The 26,240-nt window shown below is 38.4% G+C and overlaps 1 protein-coding gene across 3 annotated transcripts in view; it reads right to left on the reverse strand.

Moving 5' to 3' along the window:
• Positions 1–26,240, reverse strand: part of LUZP2 (leucine zipper protein 2) — a 474,256-nt gene that overhangs the window by 251,640 nt on the left and 196,376 nt on the right. For 2 of the 3 annotated variants that reach the window (XM_072725378.1, XM_072725377.1), the window contains exons 2-4: positions 7,822–7,935; positions 4,262–4,332; positions 114–195 (exon numbers count right to left, since the gene is read on the reverse strand). In XM_072725378.1, coding sequence (XP_072581479.1) covers positions 114–188 — 75 coding nt within the window. In that variant the 5' untranslated portion in view covers positions 189–195; positions 4,262–4,332; positions 7,822–7,935. Of the gene's footprint in view, positions 1–113; positions 196–4,261; positions 4,333–7,821; positions 7,940–26,240 lie in introns of all 3 variants that reach the window. The other variant, XM_072725376.1, reaches the window with a different exon arrangement.

Genomic DNA, 26,240 nt, shown 5'->3' on the forward strand with positions numbered 1-26,240 from the left:
TTGACTGTATTCTTTTATTGTTTACAGGTGTATTTATTCCATAGTGTTTTGGGGGAAAAAAGATAATTTCCCAGCCCTCAAAAAAGGACACACACACACAAAAACATACTTACGGTAGCTTGTTGTTTTTCTGCTCTCTCAGATGTCTCTTTAAGTTGATTTTGCAGGACCTCCTGGAGAGACTTCATTTGTTCTCTGGGAGAAAAGAGAGAGCAAAAGAGAGACATAATTCTGTTATTTCCTGTGTACATTATGAAAGGAGGTTTTGCTGTCGACATGCATTTAGGAAACAACTAGAACTGTAGATAGGGACACAGTGAAGCATGCGGGGTGTATCTGAGCATTCCAGTAATAAAGTTTTCTCTCCCAGGCACCTACTAAAAGCAAGTTGTATTTAAAGGAAATTGCCTCGCTATAGTGTCTTATGAGAATCCCACTGTGGGAATCATCTGGGAGCTGCATAATGTGCTAAATCAAATCAACGTAATAATTAGAGTTGAAAAGCTAATTTTAGTGACAGCATGCCAGGGTGTGAACATGCTGGTTAGGAAAAAAAAAAAAAAGTCGCCACAGACTTGCCAATAGGATGAAATTACAACTTCCCCTTGGGTGCTCCTAATTGATTAATTCTAAGGTGGTGTACTTCAGGCATCCTTTATAAAGCCTGAGACATTTTATAAAAAATGAAGAGAAAAGAGACTTATTTCGAACTTGAGGGCTGCCTCATTTATTGTGGCTAATAAAAGAAATATATACGTCTGTATATATACACACACATCACGTCTCAAGCTCACTCATACATATGGACCTTGTCTCACTTGTTAAAAATATAAACATTTCTATAATTATGCATTCCTCTCAAGGGTTTAAGATTGACTCACTTATGACAAATCATACTATCTTTCTGTGCCTATATTTTATCACCTAAGATACCACTTCCAAAAGTTCTGATACCAGATAAGGGTTGGTGCATGTGTGTGTGCTTGTGTGTGTGTGTATTATTCTGGTTATAGGAATAAACTCCTAAAAAAAATTTTAAAAAAATTAAAAAAGGAATAAACTCCTTTAAAGCAACAATAGCCAAAGAGAAACCATTCCTAGCCTTACAAGTAGATCTCAAACTAATTTAAAATTCCCAATCCAGTGCCAAAAGACCACCTCTGCAACCCTTGTGCATAACCACGCTGTGGAGCCTAGGGATTGGCGTGTACCCTCTGAGGCCAATTTTCTTCATCTATAAAATGGGTCACTAATAGAGCTGCCTGATAGGTGTGCAGTGAGGTTAGATGACCCGACGTAGCCAAAATACTTAGCACAAAATGATCACTTAATAAATATATGACATCTCTGTCATAACCACCAGCACCACTCTAGGTCCTTAGGTTCATTCTGTGACCACCACATCCTACACAACTACGTGCTATTCTTTTGTCCAATGGGATTTAATGACGCTCCCAGATTTCTTATTCTAGAAACTCTTAACTCCAGACTCAATTTCAGGAATATCAGTGAGAGTCTATAGGATTATTAAAATCGGGACACCTGGGTGGCTTAGTCGTTTAAGCACCTGCCTTTGGCTCAGGTCATGATCTCAGGGTCCTGGGATGGAGCGTGTGTGTGTGTGTGTGTGTGTGTGTGTGTGTGTCCCTGCATCGGGCAACCTGCTCAGCGGGGAGCCTCTTTGTCCCTCTCCTTTTGCCCCTCCCCCTGTGCATGCTCTGTCTCTGTTTCTCTCTCTCCCAAATGAATGAATGAAATCTTAAAAAATATTTTTCAAATCAAATCAATTTGGACTCTGTCAAGGCAAAATATAACTGGAACAAGTTATAATATAATCACAGACCCTTTGTGTCTTAGATGACTTATGTTTGCCGACGTGAAGCTTGTAACATGCTTTCGCTTAGAGAGGATTTTCATTCCTTCCTCAAATACATATCAGTTATCAGGATTGTTTCATGTATGGACATCTAAAATGTAGACTTCTATTCCTGTTTCTGTTATCTTCCAGTCTTCCACAAACAGCATTTGTGGCATAATATAACGTAGCAGTAATACCTACACATGTCGTAGGCTTACAGTGCACCAGACACTCCTAGAATGTTCATATCAAACTATGATGTAATAGTACAAACAGAAAACTGCTACAGAGAGCGGTGGTGAAACTGTGTTCTAGATCTTATGGGTTCAAATTCTTAGAGTCACTATACCACCTTTACAGAGAGAGAGAAAGAAGGGCCAGAGGGAAGAAGGAAAGGAGGAAGGACCTCTGTGCTATCTCTAACACTCAGATCTTTAACAAGCACCGAATCAAAATATAAACTATTCTAAGTGATAAAAGAATTATGGTAAAAAAAAAAAAAGAATTATGGTAAGATTTTATGATTATTATTTCATTATTTTTGAACTTTAAAATGATCATTTTTAAAATTTTTAAGTGATTCATATTTCTTTAAAGTATCACATACCTTATAAAAATAAAAATGAGTGTGTGTGTGTGTATGTGTGTGTGTGTCAAAAAAAATCCCACATCCTGACTTCTATAGGCAATGTAGGGAGCAGAACAAAAATAACCTTAAAGCTGTTAACAAACACAGGAGAAGGCAGGGGATGCTGGACATTTTCACATCCAGGAAAGCTGTGAGCCAGGATGGTAAAGATGATCTTTGACCTTCTGGATGTCTCTATATCCTCTTCTGCCTTCTAAGCGTATTGCTACCTGTTCTCACTGCTCTCAGGCTTTCGGGAGCCCCCACTCTCTGCCTCACAGCCTGGCTACGTTATTATACTCTTAGAGAGTAGACTCCTGACTTGCTCATGGGCCCCCTCTACCAAGAGGGACTGACCCCAACTATCACTACAACTCTAGGGTGCTATTTGGTACCAAACTGAGTCTTTAATTCTAAAGAGCCGACGGCTCCAGTCACACCTAGGATAGGTTGCCCAGGTGTTGAGCACATTTCCACACAGAATTTCGTGGTTGCAAGGGATTTGACAGGGCAGCTGTTTCATACATCTTCACATCAATTTGTAAATTAAAAAAAAAAAAAAAAAACACTCACCAGAACCACACCACAGGAAAGCATTTTTTTTTTCCAAGTGGTTCCCAACAGGTATTGTAGTGGAGCACTTGCCACTCTCCCGCACATTCTTTTTGTTTCCAGAGAATGCAATTGTGCCCGATCCTTTGGCACACGGAATCCAAAACTGCCTTCTGGGAATCTCCACCCACCAACCATTCCAAACTCTTTAACACTGGACTTTGAAGGGAATTTCATGTTCAAGAAATAATAATCTCATTTAAATAATAAAAAGAGTCAATATAAGACATTTAGTTTGGTATTTGCAGTGTGTCATTGGTTTGCCCCGAATGTATGTCCATGATAGGGTTCTGGGCCAAAAGGCGAGGACAGCGGGGAAGATGCAAGATGGTGAGCACAGTAGAAAGCATGTAATATTTTGGCAGCTTCGTGCTTTGTGAGCAGTGAACTTAGGTGAAAGGGTGTGGCTATTGGGTGAAACAGCCGAGCAGATTCCACTTGACAGCTCTCATCAACTCGTGTAAGCCCTGTGAGCAACAAGCTCCTACCTATTAGACAGGGATGATCATATCTACTGTATAAGGTAATTGTGAGGGTGAAATGGGAAAATAATGTAAAGCATGTGGCAGGCAGAGCTTCTAAGTGTATAACAAATGCTCGCTTGTTTCTACCTTAAAATATCTTTTTTTTTCCTTTGAGAGGCAATTTCAAATCTAGCTTTTTATGGTGCAAACAAATCTCATGATACGCTTTCTTAAAAAAAAAAAAAAAAACGCAACCCAACACCAAGAAGACCAGACCAATTCTACCTATATGGTTAATAGATTACCCCATTTCTCACCACCGCCATCGCTATCATCGTGGTCAAGTTTTCATCCTATTACACGTGGCCCACGGAGGTCAGCGCTAGCGCATCTGTCTACTGATGGGCTGACCTCCCGGGCTCTATCTTACGAGGATAACAGAGGACAATACTACAGATCCATAAATATTCTGTGATCTTCAGACAAGCAGCATAGTGTCCTGATCACCAGAGAACTTGTTAGAAACGCACAATTTTCAGCCCCACCATAGATTTACTGTATACAAACCTGCATTTCAATATGATTCTGATGCATTCGTGTCTAAGTAAGAAGATAAGATTTTTGTGAAATTTCTGAATGGAGTTTGACACTATGGGGGAAAAAAAGAACTGAGGAAATTAAAGGAATGTACAATCTTACCTTTGTCTTTGACCTATTTCCAGAAGCTTCTCAACATCAGATTTGGAAGATCTCTCATCATTTTTCAAAGACTGATAAGAAAAGTGGGAAAAGAAAATCTTATTCAAGTGATAAATTGAGACTCACTTTAATTTGTGTCGGTGGCACAGGTGTGACTGCTCTTACGCCCAGGAACGAGAATGTGCAAATGAGGCCAAAGTGATGCTCAGGGCTCTAGGGATGCACATGGGGATTTCTGACACCAAACCCAGGACGGTGCTACGCCGTAATGAAAGGGAAGAAGCTGAGTGTCAGCCTTGGAGGGGGAACTGCTCTCCCACATCTAGGGCCTTTACTACAACACACATCTTCTGCTCTATGACAAACCAGCTCTGGCATAGTTTCTACAGATTCAAATGGACATAAAAGACCTCTCTGAATCAGCTAAGTGATAACATGATTCGAGATCACAGCAGCCAAAGAGCATGCACCTGTTAGTTCTTGCCTATTTATGATGAGTGAGCAACGCACCAGAATACACAGAGAAACTAAGGCCATGTAAAACCGTAACTGCTCTGACAAGGTCGGGTATTTAGGGGAAAAAAATTAGAAAGTACTGGCTCAGTCATTAGTGTTTATTGACCCTGGCGAAGTCAGCATCCACAGGCCGGGACTTCACACAGCCCGCTGAGCTCTTCTCATTACACACTCTGTCCCCTGAAGTCTTCCCTGACAACTTTTCTATTTATACGCAACAAACTATTTAACAGGGCAAGCTATCTTTCTTGACATTAGAAGCTGAAGCTGGTATTAGGAGCAGAGACACTGTTTGCAGGAAGAGCAGCTGTGGCCGGCAGGGAACGGACACTCTTAGGGACGGCGGACACTGTTTACTCGGTATCTCTTGAACAAATATCTGTTGTGAATCATGCAAAGTCCTATGCAGGGGCACAGTGTCTGCCTTCACAAATTCCATAGTCTAAGGCTAACATCAGGCAATTTTCATACCACAAAATTAGCATTCTGATCAGGATGTGGTGGGCTGAACTGCGTAAGGGAAACTTCTTTCCTAAAATAACTGACTGAGGTCATTCCTCGATCAATGCAAGTTGTCTTGCTTATTTGGAAAGAACAGCTTGACACAAAATACAAAGAAAGCAGGACGAAGAATTCAAGCGAGAGGCGGTGGAGGGCACTGCCCATCACGGGATTTTACAGCTCAAAGTGCATCACCATCCTATGACCTGAGGCAGGTCCCCAAATCTGCCCTTTGCCTTCCTTAGGTGAAAAACAGGGATGAGATTTTTGAAGCGTCTGCTTTAGACAGTGACTGGAAAACTCAGAGGACCAAAGAGATGCGGAAAACGCTTGATGAAAAGTGCAACGAAATATGCCTGCTGATGTATGGACCATCTGCTATATACTGGACATTCTGAAGGAAACCAAGACCAAGCAGATGAGTATCTTCAAGAAATTCAAAATTTTTTTAAAAAATGAAAAATAATATGAGATGCAGAAATGAAAAGGGTAGATACAGATAGGACTCGGCAAGGCATATCTAAGTGGAAGAGCTGGAGGGTCCTTGATAATTTACCTAGCAATGTCCAGAGAAGTGGGGTGTACTCCTTGGGAAATATTCTGGGTTCTTTTCAGGATACTAAAGGTTGATATGCCTCTTCATGAATCAGCACAGTGCTTAGTGGTTGATGGGTATTGCCATCCCATTCAGGGGCCACGGTTACAGAGAAGACTGCAACAGAACTTTCAAAGCTCCTACCTTCACGGAGTCCCACTGGGGGAAACATGTGGAATGGTCTCTGTAGTGTTCACTCTGAGTTTAAAACCTAGAATCAGTATTTATTAGATGTATGAGTGGGCACTTCCTTGGCCTACTAACCTCATTTTATGAGTAAAATATTATCTTAATTTTGTGAAGAGGTTGCCAAGGGGATTTAAATAAGAAAAATTAAAGAAAATAAATACCTCACACAGTGGCTGACACAAAATGGAAAGAGAAAAGCGTTTTAAAAATTGCAACTGAAAAATAAAATGAAAAAAAAATTGCAACTACGTTTAGTGGTACAATTGTTACCCTTAAAAAAAGAAAACAGGATTCTATGAAATCATATATTATTATCAAGCAGTTTTCCAGATTGTGATTGGGCGTGTTGACTCAGACTATTGGTACAGCGATACTGAGTGTTGTGGTCACACGTGGGCATCTCACCATATGCATGAAACAGTTTGGAAGCGCCAGGTGGTCCACGCCTCTGAGAGGTGCAGGTGCGCTGAACATTCTCTGCAGCCTCATATGACTGGTGAATTTCTACTTAAGCAATAAGGTGCAACTCCACTATCAGCTCACTCCAGAAATTGCCTTAACCCCCTTTCCATCCAAGCCAGGGCTTCCCCACCATGTGTGTCTTCTTCCATCATGGCACTGACATTACCCTGCTCCCTGTTCTAATGGGGTATATGGTGGGCTTTCTGCTCCTAATTTCATGTTTTCAAGCTGTAACATAGCTTATGGAACAAGAGCTTGGGCACTAGGCTCATTTACCCACTTGCTCTGCGACCTTACTCTGTGTCTTCTAGAATTTACCTTTCTCCGAATCTTGTTTTCTCACCTATAGGAAACTACTCATAACCACAGCATAGTCTTCATGTAAAAAAATAAATAAAAATTTTACAGGGCATCCCTAACGGAAGACCTTGACTGTGTTCAATAAGCTGTAGTGGCAGCTGACACCATCATCATCATCATCTCCATCTTCAAGGAATAGAAAGCTAAGGACAACACCGACTCCACATGTTTCAGAAACATGGTTGAGCGCAGTAACTAATAGGCCCTGAAGCCACATTTCGTGTATTTAAACTCCAGCTTCCCTTGTGACATTCAAAAAGAACTTATCTTTTTTTTTAAGCATAATCTCACACGTATAACATGAAAAATCACATGAGTCGTATCTACCTCACAGATATATTATGAAAATTACAATCGGGTCCCCAATAAATTCCAGTGTTCAATCAAATATTGAAATATATCATCAAGTACTTCAGAAAATTTTTCTTATCAGATATAGATCTTGTCTTTGTTTTTTGCTTGAGATTTCACTGAGTATTAATACATGTTCATGGATGACTCTTTCCTTTCTAAGGCATTTTCCCATTTTAGTAATGAAGATTATTAAAGAATCCTGAGAATTATCCTGTGTGGAATTTAAAGTTCTCTTCCAGAGATCATTCCTAAATTCATTCAACTCATTGTCATAATTAGTTTTCATCATTTCAGAATAGTAAAAAAAAAAAACAACACAGGGGTCAAATTGATCTTAGGAGCTAGGAGAGACTGATGGCCTTGCCAAGCAAATAATTTTCTCCTTCCTGAATTTGCAAACCACAGATTCCCAGACTGCATTTAAAATGACATTTCTTTTCAAAGCTCATATGATAATAAATAACTCCTCTGGTGGAACCCAGAAACATATTCAAAACTGGTAAAAAAAAAAAAAATGCAGGAGTCTTTAATGTTAATCCACCGAGACAAACCAGGTGACCAGGAAAATGAGATTTCATCTCACCTGAAGGTTGACTTTAATTCCATCAAGTTCTCTTGATGTCTTTGTCAGCTGATGGAGGATGTTGCTTCGCTCCTTAAAGACTTCTTTCAGCTGCTTTTCTAGCTCTTCATAGTCCTGTCTAACACAGAAAAAAATCGCATGAGAGCCCCTCAAGTGCTTCCACTGGCCTTTAGCCACATAACACAATCACAAGCCCCTGCATGTAAAGCAAAATCTGGATTAATTGCAGCATTAATTACTAGGATGTTTTGTTTTTCCTCTTTCATCTAAAAGGAGAAAATTGAAGATCAAGCAGCTTTATAACAAAGGTTTCATTCGGCATTGAGGACTTTCTAGGCTACAGAGAGTTTTCTCAAAACAATGCTGTGTATCTTTGCAGGTAGAGGATAGTCTATCAGGTACCTCTCGGAAAGCAGCTATTTTCCATAACATCATCCTAGTAGACAAAGGTAGCCTAGAACTCTACCTGATAGGGGAGGTTAAAATGATCAACTGGAGGACACACGAGAGTTGCTAATCTATGGAAGACTTCCTGGAGAAAAGTGTAATATAAAACATAAGATACTCATGGAAAGATAAGTAGAAATTAGCTATATAGAAGCGGAAAGCATGTGTAAATACAAATAAAAACAAGCTCCCTGAACCTGAAATTTTAAAAAAGTGAGTATATATTGGAAGATTTAGAGTTCTAAGGCAGGGGGTGGGGTGTCAGGATTTGCTGCTAAAATGAGGACGTGGAAAAAAAATAAAATAAAATGAGGACGTGGAGAGCATGAGCAAACAGATGCAGAAGGCTAAGGGGCAGGAGTTTTGGCGATCGTTTTGAAAACAAGTGTAAGTAACTGAACAGGGACTGGTATGGTTGGGTTTATGTTTCATAAAGATTTTCCTGGCCAAAGACTGGAGAGTGAACAAGAGGAGGGAAAAACCTGGAGAAAGAGAGGCTGGAAAGGAAGTTACCACGGCAACAATCCAAGGAAAAGGTTGTAGTGGCCTAAATTAGATTAGAAACTGCAGAGACAGGGAAGCCGGGACTCATTTCAGCAAAACACGCACAACTGCATCAATGAAACCTAATATTTTTTCAAATGTCTTTTGTCGGTGTGTTATGGGGAGAGAGCAGCAGGGCGCTGGCTATTAATGATGCCATGTTTCGGGCGTAGGCAACTGTTGGACGCAGCCCTTTCCTGGGAGAGAAGTCATCTTCCTACGAAGAAGAGTGTTTTAGTGAAAGGTTGACAATCAGTTTTAAACTTGTAAGAAAATGGCTCTAACTTTTTATTTATTGTTATCTATAAAATGCAATATTAACCTATGTATTAAAGGAGCAACCCATGTAGAGTTTTGAACCCCTAGGGTTCAAAATTAGTGTTTTAAAGATTCTGTCACTGAGAAATTTGATGGATTCCCAGTCTTCTACAGCATTATAAAGGAGCTGGGCCTACCAATGACCTTAGTGATGCCATCTCCGACAGATTTCTAACCCAATTCTTTGTGCTTCTATATTTTTTTTTTCTGTTTTTTAACTGTTGTTTTTTAGCACCGGTTTACATTCTTGTTTGAAGGAAATTGGAATGCTCCCCTGCTGGGAACCCCAGTATTTCTTCCTGGCCTTGAGATTTTCACTGATTAATAGTGCCCCACCAGTTCCTCTCAGGCTCACTAGCAAAGTCAACTAATGAGTGGAAAGGCCGCATTCACCTGTGTCTAACTACTCAGCTTTAATTCATACCCCAGTTCGTTTCTCCTAAATGTTGGTGAGAAGAACCACATCTCCAAAATTAGAATAAGGGACCAGGATAAATCACTATGTTAGATAACATGGATTGATAATGTCTTACAAGCAAGATGGTGTGTGTGTGTGTGTGTATATATTATTATATATAATTATTTTTATATTTTATATACATTATATTTATTATTATATATATCATATACAGTATTATATATTTATATCGTTTATTTATATATAAATATATGCACATGATATTATATAATATATAAATATTATATATAATATGAATATTATATGAATTACATATTATACGAATATGAATTATATATTATGTATTATATGAATATTATATCTAATATTTATATATTCATTTAATCTGCAGAACAACCCTGTCAGATAAGCGCTAATCTTAAGAAAGTTGAAGAAATTGAATCCACTTCCCAGGACAGATTTCTACTAGGGGTGTGGTCAGCCTCCAGGGCCCGGGGTGTCAGCTGGCACTCTGGAAGAAGAACACAGTGACTTGACTAGGAGCTTATCAGTTTATCATAGTGAAATGTTCACTGTGCCACTGCAGAACCCATTATCTATTACTTCTTCCTGCACCGATATATGTTTTTGGTACTGGAATTTTTTGCCATTTATTATTTTCCATTAAGTAAAATTAGAAATAGCATTTCCTTTTGTATTATTTATAATCATCTTTAAATGCTATCACTATATTTGGCCTTTGAATAAATTCATTAGAGAAAGAGAACCAGTTTACATCCCTCTGTGATTCCACTAAGTACAACTGGAAGCCACAAAAAAGATACAATTTTTCAGAGATAAATATAGTAGTCAAAGTGTTAGTTAATAGCACCACTTCAGTTTCAATCATTCGAGGTTCTTATAAAAGGGGAAAACAGATTACTCCGTAAAAGCAACCTTAATAGAGCACTGGTTAGCATTTTATCACATTTATGAATGATTTATCCCAATGCATATTATTTTCCCCATAATATACATGCATATATATTTTTAATATCTACATGATCTTCCTACAGTTGTATCCTGAAACTGGCTTGCACATCTCAGAGCTCTTTCCACATCTATACATATTAAAATTTCCGTGCATATATTTTATTTTATTTTACCACTGGACATTTAGGGTGTTTTCAATTTTTCTTTCTCTTTTCAAAGTAATCCACATATGAGGTACAAATATATTTTCCTGAAAATTCCTATGGCATATATTCCTATAACGGAAACAGTTCATTCCAGAGTTAAATGTTAATTTTTAGAAGTACCAGTAGGGGCTCCTGGGTGGCTCAGTGGTTGAGTAAGTCCCCGGGGTCCCGGGATCGAGTCCCATATTGGGCTCCCCACAGGGAGCCTGCTTCTCCCTCTGCCTGTGTCTCTGCCTCTCTCTGTGTGTCTCTCATGAATAAATAAATAAAATCTTTAAAAAATTATAGGCACCAATAAATTGTCTCCCTAGAAAATATTTAAATCTATACCTTTATCGTCAGTACAGAATTCTGGCATTCTTTTCAACACATTCAGTTCAACTGGAAATTGTCTTCCTCCTTTACCTAATCACGTTGTGGCATGAGTTGAAAATGATACCTTCTTTAGGACATAATTTTCAATCACTTTCTTGGGAAGATTGATTGTATTTTCACTTTTATTAGTACTTCCTTTTCTTCCCCTAAGAATTATCTGTGCATTGCCTTTTACCCATTCATATCTTGGCTTAGTTATTGTATTTGTGTTCTGGGGCTGCTGTCACAAAGGACGACAGAATGGGTGACTCAAACAATAGATTTTTTTTTTTATCTCAACATTCTAGGAGAGGAACACAAGCAGAAACCTTTTTGACCTCAGCCACAGCAACTCCTTGCAAGACGTGTCTCTAAAGGCAAGGGAAACAAAAGCAAAAATGAACCAGTGGGACTTCATCAAGATAAAAAAAGAAACTTCCTCACAGCAAAAGAAACAGTCAACAAAACTAAAAGGTGACCTACAAATGGGAGAACATATTTGCAAATGACACATCAGATAAAGGGCTAGTATCCAAGATCTATAAAGAACTTACCAAACTCAACATCCAAAAAATGAAATAATCCAGTCAAGAAATGGGCAGAAGACATGAACAGAAATCTCACAGAGGAAGACCTACACATGGCCAACAAGCACATGAGAAAATGCTCCGCATTACTGGCCATCAGGTAAATACAAATCAAAACCACAATGAGATCCCACCTCACACCAGTGAAAATGGGGAAAATTAGCAAGACAGGAAACCATAGATTTTGGAGAGGATGTGCAGAAAGGGGAACCCTCCTGCACTGTTGGTGGGAATGGGAACTGGGGCAGCCACTCTGGAAAACTATATGGATGCTCCTCAGAGTTAAAAATAGAGCTGCCCTACGACCCAGCAATTGCACTGCTGGGGATTTACCCTAAAGACACAGATGCAGTGAAAGACTGAGACACCTGCACCCCGATGTTCATAGTAGCAATGTCCACTATAGCCAAACTGTGGAAGGAGCCTCGGTGTCCATCGACAGATGATGGCTAAAGAAGATGTGAGATATGATTGATGGGTATTATATGCAACTGTTGAATTATTGAAAACCACATCTGAAATAAATAATGTACTATATATATGTTGGCTAATTGAATTTACATTCTTTTAAAAAAAGTGGTTATGAAGATATACTAGTTAATTGTTGCTATGCTACAAAATTAATTTTGGAATATTATATAAACATATACATATATCTTTTAAATATGAGAATAAAAAGCACAGCCAATTGTCTTAGTATAGTTGTGACAATCCTTTCCCCAGTGATTTTGAAATGACACTTTTCTCCTGTACCAAATATCTTTTTACTGTATGTTTTCAATTTTCTAAATCTGCTCATTTCTTGTTAGGCTTATTGTTATTATCGGTAGATTTTCCATTTCACTGCCTACGTGAATGGTGCCAGTTTCTTTTAAAGCTATTGACTCAGTTGATCTTGATTCCAGATATCTTATTAAATGAATGTCATACTTGTTACATAGTTACTTAGTTGATTTGTTTGGCTTTTTCAAGGGGCCGCCACTATTTTCTTTCAATAATACCGACCATCTTTTATTCTCATGACTTTTTTTCCCATCTTTGTTAGTTGTACTGGCTAAGACCTCCAGACCAATGCCAAGTAGAGAAAATGAGAGTAGACCTTTTTATTGTTTGTGGTTTTAGGATAGCTATAATAATTCTGTTTTATCAGTGAGTAGACATATGCAAATACTAGCTATAATTTTCAGGTGATACCATTTTTCTCAGGACATTTTTTTTTAAATAAAAATTTTAATGAGCTGTAACACGCAGAAAAAAATACACAATCTGCAGGGCACATTTCATGAACTCTCACAAAGTAAAAATGTAAGAAATTTTAAAAATAATTCACTCAAGATGATATTCTTTGACTTCACCCATTTATAACATTGATTCTCTTCCCCAAATATAACCAATATTTTTATTTCTATGACTTCATGATCAATTGTCTGTGTTTGAAATTCATGCAAATGTTGACTGTCCTTTTTATTTGTTTTATGCAACATGGAAACTCTTCTATATTTGTGAAACTCTTCCCTATTATGTGGAGAAATAGTTTTTAATCACTGCATAGTATATGAATGAGTAATGATATTGCAATGTATCTATTCTAGTGCTGACAGACACCTTTTTTTTTCCAGTTGTTGACTGTTATGAACAATTCTATGAATATTTCATATGCCTTATATTTAACCAAGTACATAACTAAGGAAGCAATTGCTTCATATAGGGCATACATTTTCAACTTCAGCAAATACTGCCAAAGGATTTTTCAAATCAGCTATAGTATAAGAGAGGTGAAGAATTTCAATTGCTTCAAATTCTTATAGACTGTGGTATTGTCAGTATTTTCAAATTTCAATTGTCCTACTGGTTATACAGTAGAACTTCCATTTTAGCTATAATTTGAATTTTTCTGGTGACTTAAAGTGGGTACTTTACACAAAATTTTATTTAAGTACTATTTTTTATAAAATGTCTGACTATGCCTTTTGCCTTTTTTCCATTGGTTTGCCCATTGCTTATGATTTATTTGTAGGTGGTATTTATATATTCCATACATGAGCCCTTTGATGGTTAAACATATCAAAAACATAATTACTTCTTCTGCTGTTGGAATTTTCTATCTCTCAATGGTGTCTTTTAGTGAATAAACTGATGATATAAGTATAGACCTAATTATTAATCTTTTATATTCAAAGTTGTTCACTGGAGTTGTACTACTTAAATGTGTAAATATTTGAAAAATATTTTGATCTGATTATAAATGTTATCTCTTATAAGCATTCATTTAAAATTATATATTGCTAATATATTAAAGCACAGATTTTTGTATGTGATTTTGCATTCAGCAAATTATCAAGTACAGAAATTATTTGTGCATGTTTTGTGTTTTCTTATGTGAATAATCACATTGTCCACAAACACAGTTTCTTTTTTTTCAATACTTTTATTTAAGTTCTTTATCTTACTTTGCTATCAAGAACCAAGGACCTATTCTAAGATGTTCAATAAAATTTGTGATATAAACATTTTTTGTTTATTCCAGATTGTAGGGATATAGACACCTTTTTCTTATCCCAGGTTGCAGGGAGAAGAGCTTTCAATACCACAAATATGGTATTTTCAATAGGCTTTTTTGGTCAATTTTTCCATTTTTAAAAATCAGATATAAAGAAGATTTCTTTTATTTCAGTTTTAATCACAAATGGAATCTGAATGCTATCAAATATTTTAGTTTTTTTTTTTTTTTATTATGGTACATAATTTGCATGTTTGCTCACAGCTCTTCCATTCCTCCCATCCTTTACCATATTGCAAATGTAGGCAGGATAGAAACCCCCACACCATTCATTTGGTCATGTGACACTTCAATGGAATGTTAATGGGTGAGATACACTGAAGACGGTAAATGTTGTCTGTCTGATTTTGCTTAGTTTCTTATTCTCCTGCTAATGGCCACATGAAGAAACTCCCCCAGATAACTACTGCAACTTCAGGTTACTTCAAAAAGAAAATATGTAGAGCAAACCCGAGTTTGATTCATACTCTGAAGCAGAAACATCCCAGGAACTCCTCAACATGAGTTTGAAAACTAAATGTTTTTGTAAGCCATCCATCAGGCTTTTGGAGTAATTTATAATGTAGCAGTATCACAGTAGAAACTTGTCTCATGAACACACCCAATGAGATGATCATGTACATTTTTTTTCTTTTACACTATTAATGTGCTGAATCACACTGATTCATTTCACATACGATTAATGACTACATTAAATCAAACTCTCATTATTGAAATCAATCATTTTGTTTATTACATATAATTCTGTTAGATTCAGTTTGCTAATATTTTGTTTAGGATTTTTACGTTTATCCTTATAGGAGAAATTTAGTTATAATGTCCTTTCTCGTCATATCCATGCAAAGCTTCATATCTAGGTTATGTTTAGCTCATAAAAAAATTGGGAAGTGTGACCTCTTTTCCTATTATCTGAAAGAATTTGTGAAAGATTAGTAATATTTCCTATCTGAATGCGCAGAATTGACATGTAAACCATCTGGTTTGCAGTTTCCTTTGTGAGAGGGTCTTTATTTACAGATTTAATGCTTTAAGATACATGCAACTGTTCAGATATCCTAACTGTCCTTATGTCAATATTAGTAATATGCATTATTTTTAGGAATTTGTCCATTGTCATTCATTGTCATTCACTTATTTCATGATTCTGAATATCACAAACTTGTCCTGAGCTCATCTGGGCATGGCTCCTTTAGGCTGGGCTTACAGTTGCTTCTGTGATCATTTCCTAGTCAAATAAATGGCTCTGCTTTTGTGACTGACTCACTAGGAGATGAGTTTGTTGCTGAAGGCCTGGTCTCGTATGTCCCTCATCATCCAGAGAGTTAGCCTGTGCTTATTTCTATTCAGGTTGGTTTGGGTCCTAAGGAAATTAGCAGAAATAAAGGAATATTTTCAGGTTTAGGCCTGGAAGTAGTATAACACCACATCTGCCATATTGCATCTGTCACAAAGCAAGTCACAAGTCCAGGACACATTCAAGAGGCAGAGAAATACACTTCATTTCTTCATGGGAAAACATTCAAAATCATATTGTAAATGCGTATGTATACACGAATGATGGTCATATTTCTAAGCTTAGCTCCAGTTGTTAACTTCCTAGTACTTAATTTCTCAGAGATTAGTCCTTTGAGTCTTGTCACCTTGTGCACTGGTGGTTCTCCAAAGCCTTCAAAGGGATTTGGCATTCTGTTCAGTTTTTTCCATTGGTGTCAACATTGACAACAAACATGTTCAATTTCATTAAAGATGGAAATTTGGGGGCCATTATTTAGCTAATTATTTTCTTTAGTTCTCAAAGACCACCAACTGCTTGATTCAATCCCATATCTCCTCTAACTCTGAACAGTTGAAAACTTGTAGTTGCAACTACCCAGTTACTGTCCTAATTCAAGTCCTCATTATGTATTTATAGCACTATATTAATTGATAATTTTTGCTTCTCCAATCCATTTAATGCACTGCTCTCAAAACAGGCTTTCTAACCTTAAAGTTCTATTTGCATCAACTTACAGTTTAAAATATCAGTGCTCTTCAGTGATGTCAAGGTCAAGGCCATCTGCCCTCTGGCTTGAAATGACCTTTATTCTCTTTCTGTTTTCTTTGCTCAGGTTTCCTATCTTTCCTTTTGTATGTGCTGTATTTAATTATCAACCAAAGAGTATGTCTTGAAAATCTCTAATGCATTTTTGTCTATTTTCATTTGCATGAATTAACTGAAACTGAAATTAAAATGAATTTAAAGACTCTCACATCAACCTTGAATACCTTCACCTACTCTGTCAATCTAGATAGAAAAAGTACCTCATCTCACTTTCTCCATTAAGTCTTTGCTCAGAGCTACATGGGTTCCTTTGTTTTCTGAATTTGGATGTCATGTGTTCTATCTACTTCTTCTCCTTAAAATTATTTTCAGAGATAGTATTTTGATGAATAATTGTATACTAATCTCTATAGAATAATGAGTGCTTAGAACTGTGCATCTCTTCCTTTTTCTAATAATTATTATTAACTTGATGTTGATCCTAGATTGGGCCAGTGGAAGTTTCTACAAACTGGTTCTTGTGTTCTGAGACTTGTCCCTATCATTCTTGGAATCTTTCCTTACACTTTTTTTTCTCCTTTGATGTCCTGTCAGAACCAATATTTCTCAACGTTTATCCTAAATGAAAATACAATAGAAATAACGCTCTTCACGGAGTAGTGTTCTAATGTTTCAACTTCACTTTGTTTCCTTGGCTTTTGTTTTAAATGAAAAAATCCTCCAGACTGCATCAAATGCCTGCAGATTAAATCTCATAAAATTCAAAAATCTGGAGGAGTGCCGTGAGATCTCAAGGTTTGCTTTGCCTACAGAAATATAACAAAAATAATAATTGCAGAAATGCAAAATTCCATTCAACCTGTTTGCAGCATTTCTGCCTACATTTAAAGAATCATTTACTATGGCAGCCATAGCCATAGTTTCATGTTACTCATTCTTTAAAAAATACTACCCTGTATTTATTATATACAAGTATATGTCAGACATGTGGCAGATGTTTTACATATATCATTAATTCCCATAATCTCCCAGAAATGTAGTATTATATTCATTTTGCAAGCAAGAAAGCATAGATCCAGAGTAATTTCTCCAAGATCACATAGATAGTAAATTCAGTTTTCAACCCTAGGTATCTTTGATGACCAAATATCACATTATATGGTGTGTATAATAAATGAACCCTGTTAATGTTTTCTTGGTTCCTCCTACATGTAGGAATCTTTGGGGGGAGGGGCGGAAACAAAACATCAACAATACATTATCCCTAATCCAGTAGCATATAATATATAGATAACAAAGAACACACAACATGATGAGGATAGCATATGACAAAATATAACAAGAGTAAGGCATTAGGAGGGATCAACTTTGGGTTAAACAATCATGGAAAATTTCATGGAAGAAAATATATTTGTGTTGGGTCTTAGATGATGAATAGGGTTATTAAATGCAGTAGAGGGAAAGGTATCCTAAGCAGAGGGAATGATATAAGTAATGACAATGTATAAGGAAAGTGCCGAGTGCATATACATCATAAACTAGCAAGCAACATAGCCTAGAAGTGCATACAGGGTACTCACTGCGCTATTAGAGAAAACCTGAAGAAGTTGGTAAAATTCAAATTATCAAAACTCTTAAATGCCATGCTCAGGAGTTTAAAATGCTTTCTATAGGAAATTTACTGCTCTGTGAATTGCCAAGAGAGATAGATTTTGGAGATTATATATATATATATATATATATATATATATATATAGTCAGATTAATAACTCAAAAACATACCCAAAGAAGAAAGATTTAAACTATTTTCTCCCTCCAGTTGTCAAAGCTGTTCCAAAGTGTATATTCTTATTTTTCATAAGCAAGCAGATTGAATAAAAGTGACTTTTACTTGTTTTGGCCAGGATATTAAATTGGTGACCACGGGGAGTTGTATCCTGGGAAACACAGCAGTGTCTGCCCTCAGGAAATTCAGGAGGACTATGAAACTCCTCTGATTCTTGGCAGAAAGGTCATGGATTATTTTGTTAAAAGGCCTCTGTATTATCTGAAGCCACTCTTTTACTTTTCATCTTATCAGATCACATTCAGTGTGACCACCAGGATATTTGCATGGTATTTTTCTTTCAAGCTCTACCATTGCAGATTAAGAGAAGAAGCCAAAGCTCACTGAAGTTGTGCGTCAGAATTCGTTCTGTGCTCCTGTGTAAAAGATGGCTAGAAAAGCATCCTTTGGGGAAGGAGGGTCTCTCATATAAATACAATCAAAACCTGAAGTATCATAAGCCTTTGGGCAAGAGGACGTTAAATATACAGTTCTTTTACCAACAATCCTGCACCTGAGACTGTATTCATAGAAACACAAAACATAGATTTAAAGGAACATTAATCATAGATAAATATCTGGAAACCAAAAAAGAGATCTGGATAAATTATGTTACATACACTGACAAGGACTCTCCTTGACCAAACTATAGTCAAGCTCCTCAGCATCTCCTGTAGCACCAAGCTCTGGCAGGCATCTTGCTAAATCAATTATCCAGAACTGGGCAATACCTGGGCTCTTGGATATCAGATCCAATTCCTCATCCTCCACCATTCTCCAGGTAATACCTGACAACTTTGGCCTGCTTTCAGTAAGAATCCTGTCAAGCTGGGTTGGCCAGAACCTTTCCATACCACTGATGTTTCCTCTTTACCATTTTCCATCGATCAACCCCACCCCGTGCTCCTTAGCTGTAAATCTCTACTTGTCCATGCCAAAACTAGTCCAGTTCTATACAGAGGTCTCTTTTCCCCCAACTGCAATAGTCTCTGAATAAAAATCTGTTTTTATTGCTTTAACTACTGTCTGGCTCTAGTTTTGACCACATGGTATAGTATATCATTTTAAGGTTAAGTTACATGTCAATTAAAGCCACGCAAATTGACTTAAAAGGATTTCCATGAGGTACTTCCAAAAAATAAGAGGAAAAATTAAGAGCATGATACATTAATACAATGCTAGTAATAATGAACCATGCCCTGTGAATGTACAAATACGTTTGTGTCTGAATGTGCCTATGTGGATAGGATCATGTGACAATATAGATAGATAGGATTGTATTAGTAAAGATAAAAATTTGAAATAAAAAAAGGTTAAGAAAGGGTAGAGGAGAGTCAGAGGGACTGGAAATTTATGAAAGGAAGGTACAAACAAAGAAAAGGAAAAAATAGACTGTGCTGTCTTCATATAAAAAAAAATTATGTGCATGTACATGTACATAAAGACTTCAAATTAAAAGTGTTAAATAAGACGTAAAGAAATCCCTAAAGTTTTCCAAAAACACACATCCAAGTACGTATATACTGAGTTAGATATCACCATCCCCACCACCACCCCTCATAGTGATGCAGGCACTACATGAATCAATCCCCTGATACCTAAACTTGGAAAAGAAAACACTTATTTGAGCAATACTTTCTGGATTGATAACATGGGAAACAAAAAAAGACAAATCGTAGAGAAATACCACTGTCATTATGCATGTTGTAGCCTATTCATTAGATACAAAATTTGAAAATCAAAATTTGATTTCCAGATAATGTCACTGACCAGCTAGTCAGCATTAGGAAATTAGGAAATTATTTCTAGCCTCAGCTTCCACATAAGTGGAATCGGTTGTAGCTCACAAATTGATAAAAATTATAAAGTGGATAATAAAAGGTTTAATTTTCCCCATTGAAAATAAGACTACCTCCCTCTTTCTCAGAGCATTTAGTTTAGAAAACCTTTAAGTTCTTTTTCTCTTTGAAATATATTTCATTCTTCTTAAGAGGTAAATAAGGCACTCACCAGCTTTGAGACCTAGGAATATTTTTTTCGTTGACCCTGAGAACCATCTCTTTGAAATGTCACTATCAAGAAAGATAGCACCCGATTGACTGGGTGACGGGCACTGAGGGAGGCACTTGGCAGAATGAGCACGAAGTGATATGCTATATGTTGGCAAATTAAACTCCAATAAAAAAAATTAACAATTAAAAATAAAAAGTAAAAGAAAGATAGCACCCCTCTGCACAGTGAAGGAAATAATCAACAAAACTAAATGGCCAACCTGCTTAATGAGAGAAATTATTTGCAAATGATATACCCGATAAAGGATTTGTATCCAAAATACATAATGAAGTTCTAAAACTTAGCACCCCCAAAATGAATAATCAATTAATAATGGGCAGAAATCATGAATACAAATTTTTCCAAAGAAGACAGACAGATGGCCGATACATGAAAAGATGCTCACCGCCACCGATTACCAGGTAAATGTAAATCAGAACCACAAGGAGGTATCACCTCACATCTATCAGAAGGGCTAAAATCAACACAAGAAACAGCAGGTGTTGGCAAGGATGTGGACAAAGGGGAATGCTCTTGTATTATTTGTGGGAATGCAAACTGGTGCAGCCACTGTGGGAAACAGTATGGAGGTTCCTCAAAACGTTAAAAATAGAGCTGCCCTATGAGCTAGCAATCGCCCTATAGGGTATTTACCCAAAGACTACAAAAATACTATTTTGAAGGGATACCTGCACCTTGATGTTCATAGCAGCATTATTTACAATTGCCAGATTACAGAAACAGCCCAAGTGTCTACTGACTGATGAATGGATAAGTAATATATGGTAAATATATTCAATGAAATACCACTCAACCATAATAAAGAGTGAAATCTTGCCATTTGCCACGATATGGATGGAGCTAGAGAGTATTACACTATATTATGCTAAGTAAAATAAGTCAGCCAGAAAAAGACAAATACCATATGATTTCATTATATGTGGAATTTAAGAAACAAAACAAATGAACATGGCAGAAAAAGAGAGAGAGGGACACCAAGAATCAGATACTTAACTAGAGAATAAACTGGTGGTTAGCAGAGGGGAGGTGAGAGGGACGAGGGGTTAAATAGGTGATGGGGATTGAGAAGGGCATTTGTGATGAGCACCAGGTCATGTATGGAAGTGTTAAATCTCTACGTCATACACATGAAACTACTATTACACTATGTGTTAACTAACTGGAATTTAAGTTAAAACTTAAAAACAAACAAACAAACAAAACAAAAACAAAACATAGTGGGGCCTCTGGCTGGCCCAGCGAGTACAGCATGGTACTCTTGATCTCGCATTGTAAGTTCAAGCCTCATGTTGAGTATAAAGATTACTTTAAAAAATAAAAGTCTTAAAAAAATTAGAAAGGTAACTCCCTTATCTCCAGTGTCTTGGGAAGGTAGGAGTCTAAGGTTAGCTGGTACCTCCACCAGGTTACAAAACTACTTCTTGTCATAAATTTTATTTTTCCTTTGGGTAAAGCCAATTTGCTACTGCAGGTGGACGCCGCAGACACCAAATTAATTTAGGACAAACTATATGTGACGAATGATACTGTTACTTGAGAACTAATTTCATTCATGTTGAGAAAGCGTCTGGAATAAGTTGTATCTGCTTGGCTGTAGAAAAGGATGAGATTTCTCTCTGTCTTTGCCAACTTCTCGCAGATTGCCTGCCATGCACCTCGTAGTTTGTTTTAATGCTTATTCAGCAAGCAAAAAAAAAAAAATTATTTTATTTCTCTTCTATCTTTGTGGAAGTGTTTTTTCGGTTGGGAGGCAATTTTGCTTTTAATTATATTTCCCCAAAAGTAGTCACTTAACCTTTTTAAAAGAAGAGAAAAGAAGAGAAAAGAAATGACAGTGAATTCAATGGTGCTAATAATTACGCCTGCCATTTATTGAGTAAATGCTTGGGGAAAAGCGTGAGACACAAAGCTTTACATCCTTTATAATCTAAACACCATGCCACGGTGGACACGATTATTTAAAGAAACCACCTCCTCCCTTCCCAGTGACAATACAGCCATAAATACAACAGTGAATTCATCTGATGTTGGAACAAAGAAAAAGCAATATTTTCCAATGCTGAGGAAAAAAAGATAAAAAAAAAAGGAAACAGAATACTTCCCTTGGACTGAGAGACATGCTATCCGTACAAAATATTCGGGAGCATTTAAGGGTAATGCTGCCTTACATCCTGACTTTAGAGTTTGAAGGCATATCTGTACTTTAATAGCTCATAAGCAATGGCTAAAAAAAAAAAAATGCAATTTTTTTATCAGCCTCATCAATACTCTTAGGAAAATAGGAACACTCCCTCTAGAATAATTTCCACATGCTTGCAAATCAGCAAAGCTACATATTTCGAAGGGCGCACAAACTCCTTGTAGGAAATGAAGACTGATGTCATTGAAGACATTTCACGAGCTGTAATCTCCTTGTAGGGAATCCCTCACTTAGAAGGAAGGGCCGTTTGGGATATTCACTTTGTTTTTTCTATATCGTCTTCAAATACAAGAGGACTCTTGAAGTCAGTGATGACTTAAGCAGGGCAAAAATGTTTGCAACTATTTTGTTAGTGGTAGGTTCAGAAGGGTGGCCACCTCTGCAGGGTATAGAAATATAAACTGTGCAGGGAGAGTGTACCCAAGAAAAAGACATGCTTTATTCTAGATTTTTTTAAGGTTTTTATTTATTTCGAGGAGAGAAAGAGAGAGAGAGAGAGAAGGAGGAGAAGGAGAGGGAGAGAGAAACTCTCAAGCAGACTCTGTGTTGAGCACAGAGCCCCACATAGGGTTCTCACAACCCTGAGATCATGACCTGAGCCAAGAGCAAGAGTCCGATGCGTAACCGACTGAGCCGCCCATTGGCCCCAGTCCTAGGTTGTTCAGATGGGCACACAGTGAACAGGGCACCCTTCAAATGGGCTCTTCCTTTTTCAATGACAATGGTGAAAGAAGTTAACTAACTAGTCAGGGAGAAAAACATAAATAAATGTTTCAGTGCAGATGGAATTCTCGTTTGCCTTTAAAGAGGATGAGCTATTTGATACCTCCCCCCCCCCGCAAAAACATTAGCATGACTTCTTTATTCAAGCTGATTAAGCACACTCTGTGTGCGCGTGCATGTGCACATATGTTTAACCAGTTTGTGAGCAAGGTCTGAAAATCAGAAATGGCTAAAATACAGTCCCTACCTTCATGGAGTTCTAGGTGTAAAATATGAGAGGCACAAATACACAGTCGCAACATATGTGATAAATTTATGCCAACAACATTTATTAAGTTCAGCGGGGAGGAGAAGGTGGGATATACTCTTAAGGGATAACTCAGGCAGTAAAAATCCTTCATGATGGAGGAAATCTGCAAGGCCACCTGCAAAAGTAGTCAACAATTTCAGGAGGGTCTGCTACAGCTCTGGCATGGAATGTGAGATCATTACTCACAGAGAAAAACGCTCCTGCCAATATGCAATCAATGCGCTCAGTTTTTTTTAACCTCACATGTCTGTACAGAAACCCGTCACACAGGGGTGCAGGCATCCACAGCCTTGCATTCTGTTTGATGCATGAAAGGGATCCTGTCCTCGGCGTCTCTGACTGATGGGAGTCCTAGTGATTGTGCAAGCTTCTTGGGCTGAGGGGCTTCAGATCCTGCCATTCCACAGAGACAGCACGTAGTAAACTCTAAAGCATGGGGGGGGGGGGGGTTGGCTATTAGGCCTGCAGGGACCTGTGATTCTACAGAGGCTGAAGTCCCAAGGTGTCTTTAGAATAACAAGATCACCACTTTTCACTTATACTAATGTCTTCCTTTCCGGACTTCACAGTGTCTAGGAAGCCTGACCCCATGACTCTCACTCCAGAGGACACTGGCGGCGACCTACTAAAATGTGCAATGGTTCTGATCCCACCAAATGGTGATCACAGGTTACCTGGGGGCAAAGGGAAACTGTGTCACCAGAGGCATGACTTTCTGTTACTTTTCCAGGTGGGAACATCTAACAAGAGGGGTGGATCCCAGCCGTGGTCACCCTAACTGCTGTCCGGGGGGTCTGTTAACCCGCAGCTATGGACTCCACGCCTTCTGTCCTTTGCCTCACTGTGGGTGAGGAGGAGGACTAAATTCCCCCCTCTGTTCTGAGCTCCTCCCTTCTCATTGCGTTTGAGGCCTATGGCTATAAATAAGGCCACATTTGCAGAAAGAATGGAGGTGCAAAGGGAAGGCTGTGGGCACCCCTTTCCTTTTTTATGATTTTTTTAAAAAAATTATTCATGAGAGACCCAGAGAGAGAGGCAGAGACACAGGCAGAGGGAGAAGCAGGCTCCTTGCAGGGAACCTGATGCAGGACTTGATCCCAGGAACCCGGGCTCATGTCCTGGGCCCAAGGCTGGTGCCCAACTGCTGAGCCCCCCAGGTGTCCCCCACTCTGGGCATTTCTATCAGTCACCAGTTCTACCAACTATTTACGAGCCAGGGGGACCCATCGGCAAAGGAGGCTGATACCTAGAAAGAGTTTTCCTAATCATTACTGAAAATTTTGAAAGAGAATTCCGTAATTTTACTTTGGGATAAAATATACTTCCGTACTAAATATGAATAGGTGTATGATAACTACAAAATGTAGATAGTGGCAAAAAAAATAAAAAATAAATAAGAATTTTTAAAAAATTAACAAATATGCTCAACTCTGTCCACAGTTGTATCTCCCCACATTTTCCTTCTATGTATTCTATATTCTAATTAAAATATATTTGTCCCATTTCCTGGATACCCTGCACTCTTTTATAACTGCATATTTTTAAAATAATATTTTACTTATTTATTCATGAGAGACACAGACAGAGAGAGAGAGAGAGAGAGAGGCGGAGACACAGGCAGAGGGAGAAGCAGGCTCCATGCAGGGAACCCGACTTGGGACTTGATCCCGGGACCCTGGGATCACACCCTGGGCTGAAGGCAGACGCTAAACTGCTGAGGCACGAAGGGATCCCCTATAACTGTGCATATTATTCTCTTCTCCAAGAATGACGTTTAGACTCATTATAGACAAAACCCCCTCTTTTTATCCTTGCAGAATGTGCAACAAGGGAGAGCCACATCATAGGATACATTCAGATAATAGGAGATAAGAAGTCTCCTGGGTCAAAAAAAAAAAAAAAAAAAGAAAAAGAAAAAGAAAAAAGAAGTGTCCTGGGTCTTCAGGATTTTTTTTTTTTTTACTAGTACAAATAAAGATTTTTATTTTATCATTTCTTTTTTAAAGAGTTCATCCAGGGATCCCTGGGTGGCGCAGCGGTTTGGCGCCTGCCTTTGGCCCAGGGCGCGATCCTGGAGACCCGGGATCGAATCCCACATCGGGCTCCCGGTGCATGGAGCCTGCTTCTCCCTCTGCCTGTGTCTCTGCCTCTCTCTCTATCTCTCTGTGACTATCATAAATAAATAAAAATTTAAAAAAAATTAAAAAAAAATAAAGAGTTCATCCATTTATCCATGAGAGACACACACAGAGAGAGGCAGAGACACAAGCAGAGGGAGAAGCAGGCTCCATGCAGGGAGCCCGATGCAGGACTCCATCCTGGACTTGGAGGGATGGGGGTGGGGGTGGGATAGGGTGGGGGGATCACACTCTGAGCCCAAGGCAGACACTCAACCCCTGAGCCCCCAGGTGTCCCTGGAGATGAGAAAGAACAGAGCTATTCTGCTGCCTCCCCAGTACCTTGCTTCCACCCTGGGGGTGCGGTGGCGGGGGGGGGGGGGGGGGGCTCGAGGCCCAGTCCCCCTGCCCTGGGGGTGTGGAGGGTCAGGAGGGACCCAGGGCCCAGTCCCCCTGCTCCTGAGGGTGTGGAGGGTCGGGGGGGGCGGGGGGGGGGGTCCCGTCTGGGGATGGAGCCTGCGTCCCCTCTGGCCGCAGTGCCTCTGCCTGTGGCTCTGGGTGTCTCAAGAATAAGTAAATAAATCTTTGGAAACAGAAAGGATGGAGCCCCCAGAAGGCCGTTCTCCTGGCCCTGGAGGGTCAGGCCGAGGGCGGAGCTGGACCCCCCTGCCCCCCCCTTACTGTGGCCTCTTAGCAGCTGCCCCAGGAGCATCGCGTGCACCTCT

The sequence above is a fragment of the Vulpes vulpes genome, chromosome 11 (assembly GCF_048418805.1).
Source record: "Vulpes vulpes isolate BD-2025 chromosome 11, VulVul3, whole genome shotgun sequence".
Taxonomy (NCBI): Eukaryota; Metazoa; Chordata; class Mammalia; order Carnivora; family Canidae; genus Vulpes; species Vulpes vulpes.